The following is a 22567-nucleotide window of genomic DNA, read 5'->3' on the forward strand; positions in this document are numbered from 1 at the left end:
TGAAAATTAAATTATGTAATTTTTGGAATTCCAACTAGTACCATTGGAAATGAACAGTGGGAACTTTGCTACACCACATATGTGGCATTCAGACTTAACTAAGAATCTTCAGTAAATGCTAACTTCCTCATTTTAGTTTCTCAGGGCAAAATCTTAGTAACAGTATAGTATATTACTAGTTAGTAATCCATAATGGATTAAAAATTAAAATCTAAGGAATTGTGAGTCATTTGCCTTTAGGAACTGAATGAATTGTGAGTTGTGTTATGGGATGCTGTTCTGTGAATAGGTGGACTTGAGTTTTCATCACGGAATAAGGGATGTATTACATGGTATTCTGCATGTCAGAGGTATGAATACTTAACCCTCTGAGGGGTTATCTTCATTTTAAACTTAGTAACACAGATGAATGTTGGACTGAATGTTTGCATTTTACTGTTTAACTGGGGAAGGAACTGATGATTGAGTACCTACAAAAACCTTTGACTTTGAGCCTCCAGAAACTCGAGCTTAACCATCTTTGACCTTGACCACAGTCCTAGGAGGTAGACTAGAAGCAGCACAGTTTGACGCCATATCAGCATTATGGATTCAAAGCTCTGCTCCTTGGTTTTCTAGATGTCCAGTATCTGACATGGGAAAATTACCTTTGAACTTTCTTTCTTGCATATGTAAAATGAGGGATCATAGACCCCAAGAGATGTTGGATTTAAGTAAGATAATATTTATAAAGTGCTTTGCGTAGTATCTGGCTAGTGGTTGTTAAGGAATAAACATGTGTTCCTCTCCTCTGCGCCCACTTCCATGTTACTGATGAGAGTACTAATTAAGGCCTGGGAAGAAAAGTGCCTTGTGATTCCAGTGAAGTTCTTTCCAATTCTCAAACCAATGATGCTTCTAATGCTTTAATAAGTTCTTATTGTCTGTTGTAGGAGCTCTCACTGTTCTTGTTATTTAGACTGCTGGGCTTGGCATTACTGTCCAGTTCTTTCCCCATTTTGCACATTGTTCCACAGGCCTTGAAAAACAGTTATTGGTTAGCATAATCATTGCAAAAGAACTCTTCTTTAGGCGATATTCTGCTTGGAATAATATACTCAACTTACTGAACTGAAATAGTATGTTTTAACATGTATACAGTGCTTTCTTTCATTATTACAAAAAATACTGTTCTTTATTTGGCAGGTTGACGAGATTAGAGAGATGGTTGATAATGATTTAGGTTTCCAACAGGCCCCACTAATGTGCTATTCCAGAACTAAAACACTTCTCTTTATTTCTAATGACAAAAAAGTAGTTGGCTGCCTAATTGCGGAACATATCCAGTGGGTAAGTGACTTTTAAAGAGTGTTCGTATGTAATTTGGTGTCTAACAAGTTTACTGTGTAATCTTGAATAACACAATCCTGGTAAATTTACAACATTTATATAGGGAAGCGTGTGAGTGTTGGAATTGCCGTGTGTAAGCTTTTACTAAGCAGAATTGTATCTTGCATGGGCATTAGTTTCTCAAGTCACTATATAAAATAAGAATTCTTTAAATCAAAAAGTACTGCTAAATTTTGTTTAGGAAGTTCCCATGTTGGATACTAACGTAATGTTTGTCATCATTACTTCAGCACTGGAATAAAGGAAAGGTTGGCAAACTGTTGCCCGGGGCAAAATCCAGCCTGTTTTTGTAAATAAAATTTTATTATAATATAATTACAATATAATATATAAATACAGTATAATATAAGCAATGCCCGTTTGCTTACATACTGTCTCTGGCTGGTTCACACTAGACTGAGTTGAGTAGTTGCAACAGAAACCTGGTGGGCTGCACAGCCTAAAATACTCTGTTTTATAAAAAGTTGTCCACCCTCAGAATAGATCATCACTTCTTTGCTTGAGCTCCAGGTGAGAAACTGACTTGTATTTAGGAGCCAAAGTATACAAGAAATAAAAGAATCACAATAAAAGAGGTATATATTCACATTGGGTGAGTTCTGTAGTAACAGACCAACTTACGAGAACAGAGGATTCTAGACTCTCTAATCGTTGCTCATTTTTAGGAATACCTCATCTGACATCTGTCTTTTTTCAGCTGAGCTCTTGTTTTTGAATTCAGTGCACATTGGATTTGATTTTTGTTCAGTTGGTATCTTCTTGTATATTAATAATTTCCTGCAAACGTATGTTTTATCATGAAATTTTCTTAGAAAAAGTCAAAGTCTTCAGGTTAATTTCTATATGTTAATTTAAAAAATCAGTCTTAAATTGTGTAGCTTTATGAATCTTGCTATTTATATTAACAAAATTGATTTAAATGAATAGCTGTGATAAGGTAATTTGGGGATGTAAAGATATAAAACAACTTGTAGAGTTTACCATATTGAAATTGAGTTAATTTTACATAGTGTACCCTTGCGTTTTTTAAATTTCTGTTCTACCTAGTTCCAGAGATGACTTTTGCAGTGTTTAGAAGATAGCTATGTAATGTTTGTTTGTTAAATCTTCATTGTATGTCTAATTGTTTTAAGATTTGTACCATGTTCCGTCAGGCTGGCTGTTGTCCATCTAGACTGGTAGAGGAGATATAGTATGTTTTTTAAAGCACTTTAGTTTTGTTTTTTTTTTCAAAGAGATGCAAATGTGGAGAAAGCAGCTTTTTAAATTTTTGATTCTTCTGCCATTCTAGTCCTTATTCCTGCAGAGGTGTGAACCCTAGAACTATGTCATCAGTCACAGAAATAGTTGTTACGACTGCTGAGTTCTTGACATGTACTTTTGCTTGTCTTTAGAATGTGGGAGGTAGAGGGGCGCCTGGGTGGCTTAGTCGTTAAGCGTCTGCCTTCGGCTCAGGGCGTGATCCTGGCGTTATGGGATCGAGCTCCACATCAGGCTCCTCCCCTGGGAGCCTGCTTCTTCCTCTCCCACTCCCCCTGCTTGTGTTCCCTCTCTCGCTGGCTGTCAAATTAAAAAAAAAAAAAAATGTGGGAGGTAGAGAAAAAAATAACATTCATTGCCATTATGGACCATCCATGATGGGCAAGATATTTTGTATGTATTATCTTATTTAATTTCTCTACAGTTTTCTGAGAGAAGTAGTAGATATCTCTAGTTTATAGATAAGGAACCCAAATCTTACTTTGTTAACTGCTGTTGTGGTCACATAACTAGTAAGTGAATTAGAACAGAATGTAGATCCAGGTCTGTTTCCTAAAGTGGGAGTGAAAGCATAAGTGGCCCCAATAGCTTGTTAATCCAGACAAATGTAGCAACCTCACTAAGGTCAGTACTAGCTAATTAATATTCTCACTTTAACATTTTTCCCTCTAATTTTAGGGCTACAGAGTTATAGAAGAGAAACATCCAGTTATCAGGTCAGAAGAAGAAAAAGTCAGATTTGAAAGGCAAAAAGCCTGGTGCTGCTCAACATTGCCAGAGCCCGCAATCTGTGGGATCAGTCGGATATGGGTATTCAGCATGATGCGTCGGAAGAAAATTGCTTCTCGCATGATTGAATGCCTGAGGTAACTTGAATGTAATTCTTCAAGTTGTTTTCTGTAGTTTTAAGATTTTAGCAGATTTTTAGTATTAAGATTGGCATTTAATCTTAAATGTATAACCTTTATCTTAATTTAAAATTTGCAAGAGATTGTCAGTGTATTTGATCTTTGTTTTTTATGTGAAGTTAATCTGCGGGGGGAGAAAGCACTATCAGTTAAATACTATTGAGCTATTTTTACTCACTTGTAACTGTGATATTAGGCCAAAATAACCCAGTTATTTCAAAGTGTTCAATATTGGAGAATTTTAAAGATAACCAAATAAAGTGGGAAGTTTTGTTTTTTTTTTTTTAATTTAAAATTGCTTTTAGAAAAATTGGTCTTAATTTTTTTTTTTAAGATTTTATTTATTTATTTGACAGAGAGAGGACAGCTAACGAGAGAGGGAACACAGGCAGGGGGCGTGGGAGAGAAAGAAGCAGGCTCCCAGCGGAGGAGCCTGATGTGGGGCTCGATCCCATAACGCCGGGATCACGCCCTGAGCCAAAGGCAGACGCGTAACGACTGAGCCACCCAGGCGCCCCAGAAAAATTGGTCTTAAATTAAGAATATTATTTGTAAATTAAGTCTCCTTCTAGTTTTTCTTTTTGCTTTTATTGCTTGATTTTAAATTAAAGGTGTAGAGGAAAAGACTCAGATAAATTGCATGTTTTGTTTTTTGTTCTTTAAAGCACCTTTGCCAAAGGATTAATGGAGGTTCAAATTAATCACGCAGATGAGGTGTTTATGTCAGTCTTTTGTTTTTGCTTCTCCCTAGGATCCCTGTCTGCTATTATCTATAGATACAGCTTTCAAAGTAATCCATCATCGTAAGTGAGATCCTAAGGCTCTAGGAATCTTAGAACCTTAATGTGTTTCTGGTCCTTCCCTCTTATTTTATTGTAAGTAGTGATCCAGGAGGACCTAGGTCTACCTGCCCTTTTCATGACAAGAGGCAGGTCTATTTTTAGCTCTTTCAGAACTAAACCTGGAAAATGCAGCTACTTAAATAATAGTCCTAAATATGAGGGCGTTGCTCCTCCAAGTCTTATAAAAATTTACGTCTTAAGACAACCCTAAGATGGTTCTAGTTTATAAAAACATTTAACAGTATAGCCATTGCATTTGTTCTGTGTGATAGTAAGATGTCCCTATAAGCTTCCGGTGAAAACTTCTGTAGAGTTTCTACTTTTTTCATTTATTGTTCTTTCTTATGCACCTAGCTCACCTTGTTAAGATTACAATGTGAAAATTCTGATAGTCTGTATCCTGGCTAAATTTTTAAAAAATTCTTTTGAAATAACAGCTTTATTGAGATATAATTACATAGCATAAAACTCATCTCTTTAATTATACAGTTCAGTGGGTTTTAGTATATTCAGAAGGCTGTGCAACCATCACCACTATCTCATTCCAGAACATTTCTGTCACTGTCCCCCAAAAACGCACACCCATTAGCAGTCACTCCCCATTTCCCTCTCCCCCACCTTCTGGCAATCACTAATCTACTTTCTATCTGGACGGATTTCCCTATTGTGAACATTTCATATAAATGGATTCCTGTAAGATACGACCTTTTGTGACTCATTTCTTTTACTTAGCATGCTTTCAAAGATCATCCATGTTGTAGCATGTATTCCTGTGCTTCATCCCTTTTTTTTATTGCCAGATAAAATCCCACATTTCGTTTATCCATTCATCATTTGATGAACATGGTATGGGGTGGTTGCACTTTTTTGGCTATTATGAATAATCTATGAACATTCCTGTACAAATTTTTGTGTATTTTTATTTCCCTTGGTAAGTAGAGAAGTATTTGCATGTTTTTATTTCCCTTGGTATATACCTCGGAGTAGAATTTTTGGGCCATATAGTAACTGTATGTATGACATTTTGAGGAGCTGCCCAACTGCTTATCGAAGCAGCTGTGCTATTTTACAATCTCACCAGCAACATATGAGGGTTCTAATTTCTCCACATCCTCACCAGCGCTTGTTAGTGTCTGTCTTCTTAATTTTAGCCATCCTAGTGAGTATGAAGTGGTTATTTCATTTTGGTTTCGATTTACATTTTCCTAATGGCTAATGAGCATCTTTTCATGTACTTATTGGCCATTTATGGATGTTCTTTAGAGAACTGCCTATTCAAATCCTATGTCCATTGTTAAATTAGTATATCTTTTTTCTTATGTAATAGTTCTTTATATATTCTGGAGACAGATCTCTTATCAGATATAAGATCTGTGGATATTTTCTACCTTTTCACAGCTGTCTTTTCATCATCTTGGTGTCCTTCAAAGCACAAAGGTCTTTAATTTTGGACTCCAAATTATGTATCTTTTTCTTCTGTCGCTTGTGTTTTTGGTGTCCTATTTAGAAAGCTATTTTAATGTAAGGCTACAATGATTTATACCTGTATTTTCTTCCAAGAGTTCACAATTTTAGTTCTTACATTTAGGTCTTTGATCCATTTTAAGTTAATTTTTGTGCATGATGTGAGATGGGATCCAACAGCATTCTCTTTTTCATGTGGATATCCAGTTGTCCTGGTGCCGTTTGTTAAACTGCCTGTTCTTTTCCATTGAATGGCCTTGGCACCCATGTCAGAAATCACTGATTGTGAGGATTTATATCTGGACTCTTCAGTTCTATTCCATCAGTCTGTTCTTATGCCATAGCACACTGTTTTTAGTTCTGTAGCTTTGTAATATGTTGCAAAATAAGGATGTGTGAGTTCCTTGGTTTTGTTCTTTTTCAGGATTCTTTTGACTGTTTAGTGACTCTACCAATTTCATATGAGTTTTAGGACCAGCTTAATTTCTGCAAAGCCAGCTTTAGTTCTTGTGATTCATAAACATGGCATGTCTTTCTATTTATTTAAGTTTCCAGATCTTGCATTTCTTTTGTTAAAACTTAATCCTGAGTATTTATTTTCTTGATGTTATTATAAATGAAATTGTTTTTAAAATTTCATTTTGGGGGCGCCTGGGTGGCACAGCGGTTAAGCGTCTGCCTTCGGCCCAGGGCGTGATCCCGGCGTTGTGGGATCGAGCCCCACGTCAGGCTCCTCCGCTGTGAGCCTGCTTCTTCCTCTCCCACTCCCCCTGCTTGTGTTCCCTCTCTCGCTGGCTGTCTCTGTCTCTGTCAAATAAATAAATACAATCTTTAAAAAAAAAAAAAATTTCATTTTGGATTGTTAATTTCAAGTATATAGAAATTCAGTTAATTTTTAAATATTGCTCTTGTATCCTGCAACCTTGTTGAACTCATTTTTAATTAGATCTAATAGTTTTTTTGTGTGAATTCCTTAGGATTTATATATATATAAGATCATCCAAAACTATCTCCAGAAAGAGGTAGTTTTACTTCTTCCTTCCTAATCTGCTTTTTAATTTCTTTTCCTTGTCTAATTACCCTGGGTAGAGCCTGCAGTAAGTACACTGTTGAATAGAAGAGGTATAAGCAGATAGCTTACCTTGTTCCTGATCTTCGGGAAACAGTTTTCAGTCTTTCACGTTAACTTTGATGTTCCCTGACAGTCTTTATCAGGTTGAGGAAATTCCTTCTACTCACAATTGTTGCATATTTTTATCATGAAAAGGTGTTGGGCAAATGTTTTTTAAAACCATTGTTACTTTCATAAAAAAAATTTTTTACCTCAGATTATTAATAATCTAAATTATTTTCAACAATTTTTAGAACATTATAACATTACCTAAAAAATCTTATTGGTCAAATTTTATTTGATAGAGTTTTCCAGTTTTAATGATAAAAATATTAATTTCTTTTTTTTACCCTTCCACACCCCCCCTTTTTTAATAGGAGTAACTTTATATATGGCTCATATTTGAGTAAAGAAGAAATTGCTTTCTCAGATCCCACTCCTGATGGAAAACTATTTGCAACACAGTACTGTGGCACTGGTCAGTTTCTGGTATATAATTTTATTAATGGACAAAATAGCACCTAAAACAAATTCGTGCCTGCAGTACTAGAAGACATCTACTGAAGAGAATGGATTGGTTGCTGACTTTAACCAGGAACTAGGGCCATTTTTATTACAATGAACTCAGGACTGGCAACAACCATGAGGTTGTTCCATTTTCATAAAATTGGAAACAATGCAGTAATAGCTTATTATTGTTTTGTTTTTTAAAGAAGATATTTTATTATCTTTTACAGAAATTTATGATTGATGTATTTTATCTATAGTTATTTAGACATGTTTACATGCAGCAGATAATTGTTCATAGTGGACTGAAAACTAATGCAAGGACTATGGTCTCAGTGATAAGTATATTTTGAAGTTCTTAATATGGAAATATACCAGTGTAGCTTGGTACTGTATTTTTTTATATTGATCTGCTGATACCAGTTATAGTTTTAAAGATTGTATTTTTACAGAGCGGAAACCAATGTTTTTGGTTCTTATTCAAGGAGGGTGCAATATTGCATGTTAAGGAATTCAAAGCTAATTCTTAAAGGGCCTGAAATACATTTTGAAGGAACCCCTGCAAAAAAGCAAAGTTTCAAATAAGCAGGAAGAATTCAGAATATTGAGCTTTTTCTTCCATTTCTTTCTTTCCTGTTCTAGATGCACGAAGAAGTGGAAGGTGGTAAAGAATTGAGGCTTTTCTTCTTGGAGAGCCTATAAAGTGACTAGAATTAGAAAGTACCCTCTAAAGTTTATTATTCTTTTCATTGTGGTTTTATTTCTTAAAATAAATGGCACTTGGGCACACTTAGGCTATTAACAAATCCCAAAGAGGTTTATAAAAACCTGTGGAATAGTTGTAAGCTAACTATGGATGACTTGGTATCTGCTTTGTTATTCCTCAGAAATACTACACTGAGTATATGCCCACGTTACTGGACTTCATTTTGATACTTGTCTATCCTTCATAGTGCCCTCTACTTTTAAAGGGTTTATATGTTGAAAAACTGCTGTGGCCTTTTATGACCTGTATATAATGTAGAATAAAATAATAAAATACTTGATAGCTTTTTCTAAGTGACAAATGTGATGATAATGTGTTGTCATTTGTGCTTTTTCAGGGAGTTAAGTTTGATACCTTAAAATAGAATTAAAACACTGACTTCTTACAAGTTTCACCAGTTTGCCAGAGGACCAGTATGTCTGTAACGATTCTGAACTTGGTCTTCAAAAGGCAAAATCCTAACAGGAGAATTTTTCTGGTCTTTCAGAGAAAGAAAGAGCCATAGCCCAAGAATGAAGCATCACTATGGTTTAACATAGATTATTTTTATGAGCTGAAATAATCCTATCTCCATTAAAAACCAGCTAAAATTTAGGGCTTTAAATTAGCAGGTGTGTATTTTATCCCCCTATAGATATATGTTTTTTAAACATACAGAGTGGTGTAAAGCTCTGTACTCTGTTTGTAGGGGTGTAAATATTTCCCTCTGACTCATCGTGATAGTCTGACTTTTGACACTCCCTTTCCCTTTGTACTTGAAACTATTCTAGTCATCCCTGGTGTCCTCATTTGCCTGACAGGGAGCGTAACTTTTTAAGAAGAGGATGACATTTTCAGGAATAATATAGATGCTCTAGTAGGTGTTAACTTCATAATATAGACCTAATTTCCATAGAAGCCATAGTATGCTTCTTTGTGGAGCCAAACTTGGTGGTTTCAAGGAGACCTGGGAGTAAAGAATATACATTGATTGGTTGGTTTAAATGTTACAGTTATTAGGAAAACCATTATTTTCATGTTTATATTGAAGACACAGCCCCTCAAATAACTTTTATAATCTAGGTATTTCTCTAAGGATAGTATTAATGACTTCTAACTTTTGAGTGTTTGCTTATGTGTCACACCTTCTGTATGGTGCTGCATTATTTTCTTATCATGACAACTCCAATGAGGAATCTGGAGCTTAAAAGGTTAAGAGACTACTGTAGCGGTCTGTGAAAAATGTTGAAACAGAACTAAAGCTGTGATGTGTTAATGAAGATGAGACAGATAAACTTGGAGAAGATACAATTGAAGAATTGAAAGAGTTGATAACCAACTGGAGAAGGATCATGGCAAAGAATCTAGGGTAATTTGGAATTTTGACTTGGTAACTAGACAGATGGATTGACTGAGAAGGGAATACTGGAGAATTATGTTGGGAGGATTGGACCAGAAAGGATGAGCTCAGTTTTGGTACAGATTTTGAGGTGGTTGCAGAATCTCCAAGTGGAGATACCTGTTTGGTATATAACTGGATATGTTGACCTAGAGTTTGAGAGAAGTTTGAACTAAGGAAATTTATTAATGTAAATATTCAAAGGTTTAGAAGAGATGTCCCTACCATGGGGTTTGTAAAATGACAGGATGGGAGAGAGTTGTGAGGAACACCATCATTTAGGAGTCTCAGAGAAGAGTACCTGGGAAGAGGTAACAGGATCAGAAGAGAATGGTAGAAACCAAAAGAAGAGTTTTAAAAATCAAGAATGGTCAGCACTATCACATCACATTTGAAGGCTGAAGAATGACACTAGAAAAAGAAGAGCAGTCTTTTCGGAGTGGTGGAGGCAGTAACAGACACAGTGAGTATACACTAATGGCCACAGTCAAACCTCAAAAGAAGTGATTCTATAATTGTGATTGTATAAATATGTCTATGAATTTGTCAGCTGCCCTCGAATAGTTGTTGGTTCATTACAAAAATGTCTGGAGCGCCTGGGTGGTTCAGTCAGTTGAGCATCTGACTCTTTGATTTTGGCTCAGGTCATGATCTCAGGGTCGTTAGATCGAGCCCCGCATCAGGCTCCACACTTGGTGGGGAGTGTGCTTGAAATTCTGTCCCTCTCATGTCTGCACGCATGCATTCTCTCTCTCTCATTCTCTCTCAAAAATCTTAATAAAAAAAAAATGTCTAGTATATAGACATTAAAGGAACTACAAGTATAGATAGGATTCACAAGGTTTTACGAGTTATGCCCTTTCTACATGGACATGCATTGGTTTTATTATATATTGCAAGAATTATAAAAAATCATTTTACGAATGAAGCATGACTGTCATAAGGACAATAAGTACAATAGACATGCAGTGACATTTTAATTGTTCTGGCTTACATCGCATGGCTGCCCAGATACAGTTATCCCTAGCTGTATCTCACCAGGAGTTAAGATTGCTGAGTTGGTTTCTGGAGAGTGACTGCAGATACACGTTTGTCTTCTACCTATTCTCATGGCTCTTGGGCCTTTGGCACATAAAGGGAAGATACTGTCTTATGATAACCCCTCCTCCTGCCACACCATTCTAGTAAAAATAAAATACACTACTTACAGAACAAAGAAGTGGTCAGAAAACATACTGTTGCTTTCTCTTTCTTCTAACTTACTCCATCTGCTGTCATAGTCACTGAAGTGGATGCTTTCCTTAGCTCAGTACTTGACAGTAAAGAGCAGAAGGAATTTACTGTGTGAATGGCTTTAAACCTTGGCCTCAGTGGCCCTTCCTGAAACCACGTTTAGTGATGGTTTCTGTCAGTAAAACCAGGGTCTCAGTGTTAGAGCAGTGTTCTAGAGAAAGCTTACTGGTCAGTTTCCGTAACTAAAGAGAGGCCTGAAGAGGATTTGTTGCCTAGATGTTGTTCCAGCATTAGGTAGTTGAATACAAGGGTATGGCGGTCCGAGTTTCATGGCTTTTTGGTCCTTCCAATGGAGCAGCTGCTTTGGAATATGTAGTGGAACACTGGCAGTTTCTGCTTGCTTCTGAATCTGTCACCACACTTAACAAATGTTTATCGCCCTTCCTGTAAACGGCGAAGGGTCCTTGTCCTAGAAGAGTGTTTTCATGGTTCTTTATCAAAGTCTACTGTGCTAAGCAGTCTTTACATAATCGAACTGACAGGCATTTTTCTGGAATAACAAAGTTATTCTTAAAAGTAGGTAGTTGGGAAATAATTTGGAGAGTGACACCTTCTGTCATACTACACAGTTCTCACAACACAAAGTTCTGTTTCTGAGGATGCCAAAATAAGTGTAGTTGCCATCTATAAAAGATTGGGGATATACAATTTCTAATATCTCTAATAATAATTTGTAGATCTGTCATCCATATTTAATTTGGAACTCTGCAAATGGGCATGGTGTATAGATACTTTATATTAAAGTGTGTATATCTTTTTGTATAAGCTACAGATTTTCATTCAACAAATATTTATTTAACACTTTCTTGGACTGTTAGGCCAGAATAATCAAATCTTAGAGTCATCCAACCTGTGATATGTGGACTTTGTGTCTTTTTTGGACATTGCCAGTGGTAGGGAGCTCATTCCACTTTTGAACATACTAGAAAATTAGTGAAAGGAAAACAAACTTTGTCTTTTTTGGGGGGGGGTGGGAGAGAATTTTAATACATTCACCAAATTAAATGAAAGGACAACATACTGTAGACACAACTTAAGACAATTTAGAATCATAAACAAAATGTGAGGTAGACCAACTAGTGAAATTCACCAAATTTTGGTTAAGAAAATTTTACAGTAACAAAGTAACACAGGTGCCTCCTTTTCTAAAAATCACAAAAAGCAATTGCATAAGTTACAGCCAAAATAATTGAATACAACAATTCTCATTCTAATTTTAGTTTACATTCAGTATTAACCTGTGTGAACTGTCCTACATGGCAAGGTTCAACAGGTCTATAGATCAATTATTATGCAGGCCTAGCAAACACATTCATACCACAATGTTCTAAAGGATGGCAAGGCTTGAAGCTGAACACACCAAGGTATGTATTAACAAATCATGGTGTCCTGTGCTTGTGCAATTTTATCCTTAAAGGAGAAGGACTTAACATTCTCTAAAGAATTACAGATAAGGGGATTTTAAAAGATCCAAACCTTAGTAATATAGGCATTGAAAAGAATAGGCAGGTCAGTTGGAATTCTCCATCATTGGGGTTATGGTCTTTTGGCTTTTTTCTAGCATTTCTCTTCCATGGGGTTAAATAGTATATAAGAGATCACAGTTACTTGATTTTTCAAAATGCAGCCATGGAGTACCTGCATCTAAAGTTACTACTTTAAAAAACATGCTTTAGACTTTGAAGCCATAAAGCCAGAAGAAACCCTGAGAGGCCATCTGCCCCAGGTACAACTGTTTTGGAATTATTTCAAGTATCTTATTTGTTCTGTATAGTAAATGTTATTGGAATATTGCACAAACAGTGGGTTTCTTGATATCATCTGCATTAGGCCCTTTCAGCAAAACAGGAACAATTGAAATACATTCATATCTAAATCAACCTGCTTCAAAACGTACCTCTTTACCAAAACTTCTGCTGTACTAAAATTAAGGAGTATTTTTAAAGAATACATAAGGCAGATCCTCTTTGAAGGACAATTTTAAAAAATGGGGTTTAAAGGAATTGCTCATTTCAAAATACATTTAAAGCATCATAAGTAGCTATATTAAAAACCAAGAGATCTGCAAACCATTTTCAGATTAGTACATTCCATCTTTTCACTACTGTAAACTCCTTGTTATCACAGGCCAATAAAGCTGGTCAGTTAACATTATTTGTTCTAAGTAAATGCAGGCCTAGGCAGCCCCCTCTCAGTAGTTTCAGGCCACAGGTAAGACATCCGTTCAAGTAAAAATGGCCATTTTAAGTGGTACATATGGGCTAATAAGAAAAATGTCAAAAGAGATTGTTTAGTGATGAGAACTGGAGTAATTTAAGCATAAACTTCCAATAGACTTAGTTTGTTCTTGAACATTTTCTAAAAGTCTGTTTTTGATTAAAATATATTGGTGAGAAACCTGTAGAAACTTATACTGTTGATATTAAACAAACATTCCCTGCTGATTTTAGTGAGTCAGAAACTTTGGGAATCTTTCTCACTTCTCACAGAGAGCATCACTGGTAGGATTAAAACAGTTGTCTCTCTTCCTCTCCGGCTCTGTTTCCCATTTCAGCAGTTTTTATCTTGTCGTCAGTATAAGGGAGCTGATACTCATTTGGTATGTCTTTTAAAGGAAGCGTTGCTTGAGGCCCTGAAAAGAAACAAACTACTTCTACTCTGCACAGAACCATAGCCTGACCTTTAGCTTTCCTGGTGCCAGCTGCTTCATTCCAACCAAACAGGGTGGGTATGGTGACCGCTGAAAGCTCTTTCATTGGCTCAACTACTGAATTAGGTTCTCCTTGTACAAGATTAAACTCTGTTCCATATTCTCATAGACATAGTGTGCTTAGAGACTGGAAACATTTTTAAAGAGGGAAAAAAGCAAAGGAATTTCAGCAAGGAGAAGCTGCATAAATGCATACAGTGCCTGCTCTGCATTTACTGATTTGTTTGTTCAGTTTAAATAGTAAACTTTTAACTCCTGTGGAAATTTTGCCAAAAGTTTCAATACATATAAGATTATAAATCTTAAACTAACACTGCACAGAGAAAGACAAAGCTACTTCTTTTTTTTTAAAATACAAATATCTTCTACATTCTATCATTTCAGACCCCTGAGTAATACTGTACCAAAGTACAGATCTGAAGAGAAACTGAGGGTTCAGGCCTCAAACGTTAATCTTCAATTAATTCCACACCAACGGTGTGAGTCTCATGTAACACATTCAGGCTAGCTAATGCCGAGAGTCCGTTTTCCCCCTAACATAGTGTAGTAGAAAAAACAATGCAAACTCCATGTTCGTTCTCCAAAGTATATCCTCCTCAGGCTCCCATGGCAGACCATGTCTTAAGTAATTGCATAACTGCCTAGGGTGGAGTTAACCTGAATTTAAGGTCCTGACAGTGGAACTGAAAGAGAGTGGTACCCCCCAAGACCTGGGTCAGATTGGGGTTGGAGGGGTGGATTTCTTTGGAGAACAAATATGTTGCACTTTGCTCCACAGTGATTGTACTTTAAAGGAAAAAAAAAATCCTAAATAATTGTTTCTGCCCCACCCCACCTAGGCATCCCTTTGCTATTTTTGGTCTCTTCAAAAGCTCATACATGGCGGCCAGTGAGAAAGTAGAGGGGCTTGTCATCGCTGCTATTAGCGGTTTGAAACTCGTCCCGGAGGCGGAACTGCCACTCATCCTCTAGCTCTAAGCGGACAATTGTTTGGCGTAAGGAGCTTCTGTCTTGGCAGATGACACACAGGGTAGCACCTTCAAAAGAAAGACAGAAATGCATCTTAGGCTCAGGGATTGAAATTATAAAGAACCTACCATCTTTTTCTGATTATATCGTCTAAGCTAAGACATCTAAGAACCAACATATAGGTAAGTGACCTATCACAATTATTCGTTCTAATTTTATTTTTTATTTAAGTAGTATTACAAATTCAAAAGTTTAAGAGTGCAAAGTGAAAAATCTCCCCTTCCCCTGTGGTGACCATTGGTAAAACCAATGTTCTGTGTTTCTAGTCCAGGGCTTCTCCATCTTAGCAACACTGGATAATTCTATTATGGGGGATGTTCTGTTCTTGTAGGATGGTTTAGCAGCATCCTTGGCTTCCACTCACTAGATGCCAGCAGCACCCTCCAATGTGGCAATCTAAAATGTCTCCTGATATTGCCAAATGTCCCCTGGGAGGCACCCCCCCCCACTCCAGGTGCATTTTATGCATATATAAATACACACAACATCATCTGTTCTTAAATTCTACATACGAGTGAAACCTTACAGTATTTGTCTTTCTCTGACTTATTTCACTTAGCATTATATACCCTCTAGGCCCATTCATGCTGCTGCAAATGGCAAGATCTTTTTTATGGTGGAGTTAGTCCATTGTATATAAATACATCTTCCTTATTTATTCATCTGTGGTGGGACACTTGGGTTACTTACATATATTGCCTGTTGTAAACAATGCTGCAGTAAACATCGGGCTGCATATATCTTTTTGAATTAATGTTTTCATTTTCTTTGGGTAAATACCCAGTACTGGAATTACTGGATCATATGATTAATCCTATCTTTAATTTTTGAGGAAACTCTACACTGTTTTCCACAGTGGCTTGTGCACAATATTCTGAATCCTCCTTTATTCACTGACCTCAGAGGTCATTTTGTCATGATTGTGATGCTTAATCTGCAGTGTGTTCTTGGGCACATCTCTTTTGTATAGTGCATACCTGTTGAAGCCACTTTAGCTTCTATACCAGAATCACAACTCTTAACCTGATTTTTATTAAAATTCGATTATTTGAGAAGCATTATTTCTGCTTACATTGCATCATTCCTTTCTAAAATTAATAGTGGCAAAAACAAAATGTGGTCACATTTCTTGTGGTATATCTGCATTTTTGTCCTGGCATAACAACAACTTGATTCCACCTCCACCCCAGTTAAGAAAATTGTGGCCCTGGTTTAAAAGCAAGGTGTTCAACTTACTAGTAAAAACGATTGTTAAAGTGCTTTTTTATATGTTTCACCTCCCTGTTTTGTCTGGGGGAACAACGGCATTCACAAGGAAAAGACACTAAATTTGACTTACCTTTTAGAAACTTAAATTTCTTCAGAAGATCAGCACCTACAAAAGAGTCACAGAGGTACAAGAGAAGTCCACTGAAAAGCAGCCCTTTACAGCTGACATTGCTGGAGTGGGGCCTGGAGCTGACGTAGCATATGGCCACCTGGAATCATCAAGCAGACATAGCATGGGCATTTCAAAAAGCAAGCAGAACATCTCTATGTTAGCTGAGTGAGCCAGTGCCTTTCTCTTTAGCTGTTTCAGGATAAGGTAAAGGAGGTAAATTTTCTATTGAAACTTAAATAGGTTGGTTATTTAAACTCTGCACCTTTTTTTTTTTTTTAAAGATTTTATGTATTTGACAGAGACAGCCAGCGAGAGAGGGAACACAAGCAGCGGGAGTGGGAGAGGAAGTAGGCGGCTCCCAGCAGAGCAGGGAGCCCGATGATGCGGGGCTCGGTCCCAGGACCCCAGGATCATGCACCTCTTTTATTTAGTGTGCCAAGTTTGAACTTATTTAAATCTTGTTTCTCTTAATGAAGGACAGTTGAGAGAATTAGTGGTAAGAAACAAAACAGGCCTCTCCACCTAAACGTCTTCATAAAATGAAAAACTACCTTCCACAAAAAGGTATATTTAGAAAAGATTAAATGTTTTGATGAGAAATTTTTTAATTCTCATCAATAAGGTAATCAGCTTTTCATTTAGGTACACTTAAATTTTCAGTCAGACAGAAGCTTCAAGCAGTACATATTTTAAGTAGGCTCCACACCCAGTGTGGAGCCCAGTATAGGGCTTGAACTCCCGATCCTGAGATCAAGACCTGCGTGGAGATCGAGTCAGATGTCTAACCAGCTCAGCCGCCCAGGCACCCCCAGCAGTGCATGATTTTTAAAATTTAGCTCTGTATGGCTTGCGTGTACAGGATATAATGTTACAGAAATTACAGGGAAGTAAGATAGTTGGGGAGACCTTGAGAACAGTGAAATGGCTTAATGTGTGGACCTGACCACTGGGATCCAAATAAGTGGTTCCTCTGCTTAGTAGCTAGTAGGTGACTTTGAGCAGCTGCCCTCATTTTACCATACCTCAGTTTCCTTGTCTGGAGACATAACAGCAGTACCTGTTTCATAGAACTGTTTTGTGGAATAAATACTGTAAACTGCTTAGTAGGTATTCAGTGAGTATTAGCTGCTGTTAGACAACATAGTCTTTACTACTACTACTACTACTACTACTACTACTACTACTACTACTACTAACGTCTAGAGCCCTGGGCCCTGGGGTGGAGGAGTTTGGAGATAACATAAAAGGCACTATTACACCTGATGGTTTTTAAGGTTCCTTCTGCCTCTAAAATTCTACAATTTATGGTCCAACCCACAGTGTAGATTACTAAAATTTCATAAGAATGAGAATGTAAAGTGTTGATGCTATTTGAATTAAAAATCTGTTCCCGGGGGCACCTGGGTGGCTCAGTCAGTTAAGTGTCTGCCTTTGGGCCAGTCATGATCCCAGGATCTTGGGATCGAGCCCTGCATTGGGCTCCTTGCTCAGCGGGGAGCCTGTTTCCCTCTCCCCCTCTGCCCCTCCCCACTGCTTGTGCTCCAGCTCTCTCAAATGAATAAATAAATAAATCTTTTTAAAAAAATCAGTTTTCAGAATTGAATACAGTTGTATTTCAGTCTGAGAGATTGTGTACGTCAATACAAAGAAAGGAAATAAAGTAAACCAAAGTGTTAACTGTTTCCATTACAAGTGATTTTTTCCCTTTATACCTTTTATTTTTTAAAAAATTCTTTACAAGGATATTATGTTAATGAATAGAATAAAATATTTTTAAAAGAATATTAATAATCATAGGGGAAAGCTTAGTGGTGGAAGCCCTTAAAAAGTTCCAAAAGCCATCAGTGGTCTAAAGATGCAAGTGACAACTTTTTTTAAAAAACTAAAACTGATGGAGAATTTGAAACAAACAAGAGAAAGAATGAAAAATAAGTTAACAATGGGAAAAAAAAAAGAAATCCAGGAATAGAAGGTAATGAAGTGACAGCTATATAAAGGTTTCCTGTGATCCCCTAAATCGTTCAGCAATCACCGAGCTCCTTTTCTGCCTAAAACAGTGGTGAAGACACAGTGTGCCTCTGAAGAACTGTGTCCTGGGAGACATCATGTGATTATAATATGGTCTGATACACTGTAAGACAGCAAGCAGCTGCTTCTGTCCAAGGTCATGGGTAGGCTTCTCAGTGGAACTGACCTCTGAGCTAAGCTTTGCGTATTCACTGGCTCATTGTGGAGAGCGGAAGTAGTATGGGGAGGGACAGTTGCCATCACATCTTGTGTGAGCCTTTGCAGTATATCCCAGGCTCCTTTTTTGTCTCCATTCAAGCTTTCGAATGGGAGCTAAAAGGGGAAAGAAATGGATGGAAGTGGGTAAAAGCACAGTACTAGCCCTCTTCCCTTTACCTCTGGTCCAATGTTAAGGTAGCAGTCAACGGCCAGCACAGGACTCTTGAAGTTATGGATGGCTTTGGGGAAGAGTTTGTAGGAAGCGTGCTGAAGGAACTTCTCCAGGAGAAACTGCGCAGGGGCTGCCAGTAGTGTGTGTTCACTGTCGGGAGCACAGACATACTGAAGGGGCAAGATGGGTGCTAAGCTCTCTGACACCTGAAATCAGAGCCGAGATTATCATGGGAGATATGTCTGTCACTGGATGAAACGGGCAAGGAAAAACTGCATTGCATGCTAACGGTCCCCAAATAAGAGCAGTAGCACAGTGACAGATGCTGGGCTCAAATGTAAGTCGTTCTTGGCTTCTGAAAAAGTTCTGTCCCCTTGGAAATAGGTTGGGTCTAACTTAACACATGGCAAGGGCAGGAGAAATGTAGGCTTCTTTGAAAGTTAGTGCATTTAGCAACATTGTGAAGGCCCACAGGAAGCCTTTCACAGCGCTGCTGGATGTGGATGGGTTAAATCGCATCCCACCAGATCCAAAAAATAAAAGCAAAGAGGTTTCTAAGCTTCACTGGGGAATTCACATGTTAGAGATGATTAGATACCAGTAAATCTCTTAAAAGAAATGGGTAGGTGCATGGAATTCACTCTCAACAGGTGTTGATTGGTATTATTTTCCTTAAAGAAAAAAACGTGGCAAAGGAACAGACAAGCATCTTAATTTACATTTCTCTTATGTATTAAAGAATGTAAAAATGTTAATTTTGCTAGTTCATGAAGATAGAATGTTAAGTTTGAAACTGAAGATTTGATGGAATTGTTAAGCCTTAAGTCTTTAAAGAAAAGTAGATCTGTTGACTTTTCACATCTTATGTTTTGCTCTGGATGAATCCTCAGTAAGGGGAATGAGACTGCAAACTTGGCATTAGGAACTGACTGCCTTGTGCTATCTCACTTCCCAGTCAAGTGCCAAGTGCTTAATGCCAGTGCCTAGTAACAAATAAATATTAGTAAGAAATTGTCTTAATTGTCAACAGTAGAATCAAGCTTGCAAACTTACCATGATCTTTGGTTTAATGATAAAGTCCCTTTGCCCTCCAACCTGAACATGTTTCTTCATGAGACTGAAGTTATTAAAGCGGCAGATGAGGAGGCCACTGCTGTTTGTTCTCAGGTTAAAGTCAACATCTTCACAAAAATACCTAAATCATAATCACAGGGATAGGTCTCTACCTGTCACATCTGAGCCATGGTAATCACACACAAATGCATCACAGCTGTTAGGAGACAGACTTGGAATCAACCTTGCCTGGAGCTGGCCCTCTTAACACTGGCCTGTGACTCCCCTGAATTGGGCACTGCAGTCGTTAAAAGGAGGAGAAAGTGAGATGGCTTTGGCCCTAGATATCCCAAGGGGCCTTGGGTATTGCTGAACTGAAACAGGACTGCACATAATACATACTCTCGTGGGACACGAATGCAGAGGTGCTCCCAGTTTTAAAATCCTGGCTGCAAACAGGATGAAACATTTGCCAAATTTAAAACAGACACGAAATAGCTACAGCATATTCTAATAGCTACAGGGTTGGGGGTTGACATAAGAGGGACTTTATGGTCCCTGACATTCCTCGCTTGGCCATCTCAGATTTTCCAGTATGGGGATATTATTTATTCAGGAGGCATGACCAGGGCTAGCCTGCTCTATTGCCACCCGCTGGCTCTTCCCTAAAGGATCCAGACCTCTGGATTTTACTAACATTTAGGGAAAGGATTAACTTCTGAGTTCTGAGGATGAAAGAGTTCACCTTCAATGGGTTATTGGTCCAAGGACTGATTTGTGTTGACATAGTAGTTTTTGTCCCTGTTTTAGTTCTTGTTGAATATTATTTAAGGGTCTGGGTCAGTTTGAGGGATTATGAAGGGGCACTTTAGGGGCTTGTGATCCCCCCGCTCCTTGTCCACAAAAAGAGATTCTCAGTTTTTCAAAGACCAAGTCAAAGGAATAGACACATTATAGGGGTCAGAGTTGGACAGAAGCAATCAGTATTTGCCAGGATTACTTGCCTCCACGAGGCCTGACTTACCTGTTGAAGTCGTACTGCACGTTCTGAGTCAAGTCTATGTTGAGGAGAATGAAGTCATGCACATGGCACCTAGAAAATGGGGCTTTCAGGCTCTGAGAAGTCAGCTTGCTGCTCCATTTCTGTATGCCCAGGATTGCGTAGTGGATGATTTTTGGTGTTGCTTCAATATGCTGCAAGACACTCTTCAAGGACACGTTCTTACTGGAAACTCCTGCTTCCATGGGCTGGCTGTGAAATGTGAAGTTGGTTTAAATAAGAGATCAATAAATACTACTGAGGGTCGTTTAGGAAGGGCTAACACTACTATACAGTATTAATATCTGTAAAGGATATAATTAGCTGGTTTACTTTATATTAGCCTGGAATAGAAAAAATGTCAAGCCTAGTTTCCATGCTGCCTGTCACTGCTAACTTAAGGAAGCTCCCTTTTGGGAGTGGGGCTTACCGCATTAAGGCAGAGAAAGAGACCCAGCCCATCTCAAAGTGAATAATGAACAGGGAGTTACCGAGAGCCAGAGGTTAGAAGCACATAGGTATACCTCCCAGTGTGGTAACTACGGTATAACAGAGGAATATATGAAAATGTCACTGGCTTCACTACTGCAAGTGGAAACAGACACAATGTGAGAGCTGGAAGGTCACCTGAAAGTGTTTCAGTGGGGGGTGCTCCTGGTGTTTGGGGGCCATTTATTGCATAGGACTGCTCCAGGTTTAGCATTCTTTGGTCCTCATGGACCCCCTTCACCACTGTCCTAGGAAGGAGAACCACTGATACTGGCTCAACCCTCATTTTTACAAGTGATGGAATTGAGACAGATGAAAAGACTTTCCCTTTTCATCCAGGTAGTTACGAAGCAGAGCTGGGGTTAAAAAGCAGGTCTGATTCCGGAGCCAGTGGACTTTCTAAATCATAGCGCCTTTCCAGACTTTATAGCAAACCAAAGCCGTGATGCAGAAATAGTCCAGGAATGTAATGGCACACTGAGTATCTAAATTTAAGAGAGAGTGTAGTGAAGGTAGTCTCCTGGATCATTGTTTTGCTCTGGAAAGCTGTACCTCTCTCATTTACTTCCATCCATAACTGTAGCCGAGGAAAGGGTCTTCTTCCTAGCATTAGGTCATACTCCCCTAGAACTGCTTGGCAAGTACTACTACCTGCTCTGATCCTGAACACTGTGAACGTTCCACAGAACACACGAGTCGTCCATCACAACGATGAAAGGCCAGACACACTGGCGTTTAACTCCCAGTTCTTCCAGGCGGTTCCTCTCCAGTTCCAGATTGTGATAGGACAGCTCCTTAATGAGAAACCTGGCAGCACCTGGAAGGCAACAACCACAGCTGTACATCCTTCGCTCAGGCTTGACCCAAACCCCTTAGACAGCTCACATTCCACAGGCATGCCTGTTCACATGGTGACCATGCAGGGTGGGAGGGTCAACCAATTGTTCAGAGCAGTGGTTCTCAAACGAGTAAAAATAAGAATCACTGAAGGAGTCTGTTTAAAATGCTGACTCCTGGAGCCCATCACCAGAGATTTACTTTAGGTCTGATAAAGGGCCAGAAACCAGAGCAGTTTTTGATGATGCAGATGATTCATGAACTACATACACTTTGAGGGCTTCTGCAAGAATCCATTTTCCCTCATGGGGAAAAGGATACCACATAGAGGAAATGCTTATTACTGGTTAGGTCCTTTTAAAGCCGTAAGACGTGCTGTTAGTCTTAGAAGCAGCCACTTGCATGTCCTGCTGTAGGGAGTGGCCAGGTTTGCAGTAAGTGGGTATGCTGCTTATACTAATGTATCCCCTGCTTTAGGAGATTGACAGCAATGTCTTCTTTGAAGAAGATTCTAGAAAGTGGCATCCTTTGCCTAGATGGGCTTTTTTGCAAGAGGCAGTATGGTATAGTAAAAGACTGGAGCCATGCTGGCAACATAAATCCTGACTCCACCCCTTTCTAGTTGCGTGACAGTGAAAAAGTTAACTTCCCTATGCCTTGGCTTCTCCACGTGTAAGAAGACAGTGATAATGTCTACTTCACAGGATTGTTTT

General features: G+C 38.3%; 2 protein-coding genes across 20 annotated transcripts in view; one reads left to right on the forward strand and one right to left on the reverse strand.

Annotated features, from left to right (window-relative positions):
- ESCO1 (establishment of sister chromatid cohesion N-acetyltransferase 1) overlaps positions 1–8548 on the forward strand; it is a 71909-nt gene extending 63361 nt beyond the window's left edge. For 7 of the 9 annotated variants that reach the window (XM_045781929.2, XM_087869935.1, XM_045781926.2 and 4 more), the window contains 3 exons: positions 1186–1329; positions 3328–3515; positions 7352–8548. In XM_045781929.2, the coding sequence (XP_045637885.2) occupies positions 1186–1329; positions 3328–3515; positions 7352–7499 (480 nt within the window). In that variant the 3' untranslated portion in view covers positions 7500–8548. Of the gene's footprint in view, positions 1–1185; positions 1330–3327; positions 3516–4308; positions 4361–7351 lie in introns of those variants that run through there. The other 2 variants (XM_045781931.2, XR_006776900.2) reach the window with 2 other exon arrangements.
- A 2030-nt stretch (positions 8549–10578) lies between these two features.
- The window catches only part of GREB1L (GREB1 like retinoic acid receptor coactivator), a 265250-nt gene continuing 253261 nt past the window's right edge, over positions 10579–22567 (reverse strand). For 7 of the 11 annotated variants that reach the window (XM_045781919.2, XM_045781922.2, XM_045781921.2 and 4 more), the window contains 6 exons: positions 21669–21834; positions 20514–20741; positions 19490–19631; positions 18442–18642; positions 15997–16135; positions 10579–14665 (listed from right to left, as the gene is read on the reverse strand). In XM_045781919.2, the coding sequence (XP_045637875.2) occupies positions 14502–14665; positions 15997–16135; positions 18442–18642; positions 19490–19631; positions 20514–20741; positions 21669–21834 (1040 nt within the window). In that variant the 3' untranslated portion in view covers positions 10579–14501. Of the gene's footprint in view, positions 14666–15996; positions 16136–18232; positions 18643–19489; positions 19632–20513; positions 20742–21668; positions 21835–22567 lie in introns of those variants that run through there. The other 4 variants (XM_045781923.2, XR_015727761.1, XR_006776899.2 and 1 more) reach the window with 4 other exon arrangements.

This window comes from Ursus americanus, chromosome 19 (assembly GCF_024610735.1).
Source record: "Ursus americanus isolate L20-20 chromosome 19, mUrsAme1.1.p, whole genome shotgun sequence".
Taxonomy (NCBI): domain Eukaryota; kingdom Metazoa; phylum Chordata; class Mammalia; order Carnivora; family Ursidae; genus Ursus; species Ursus americanus.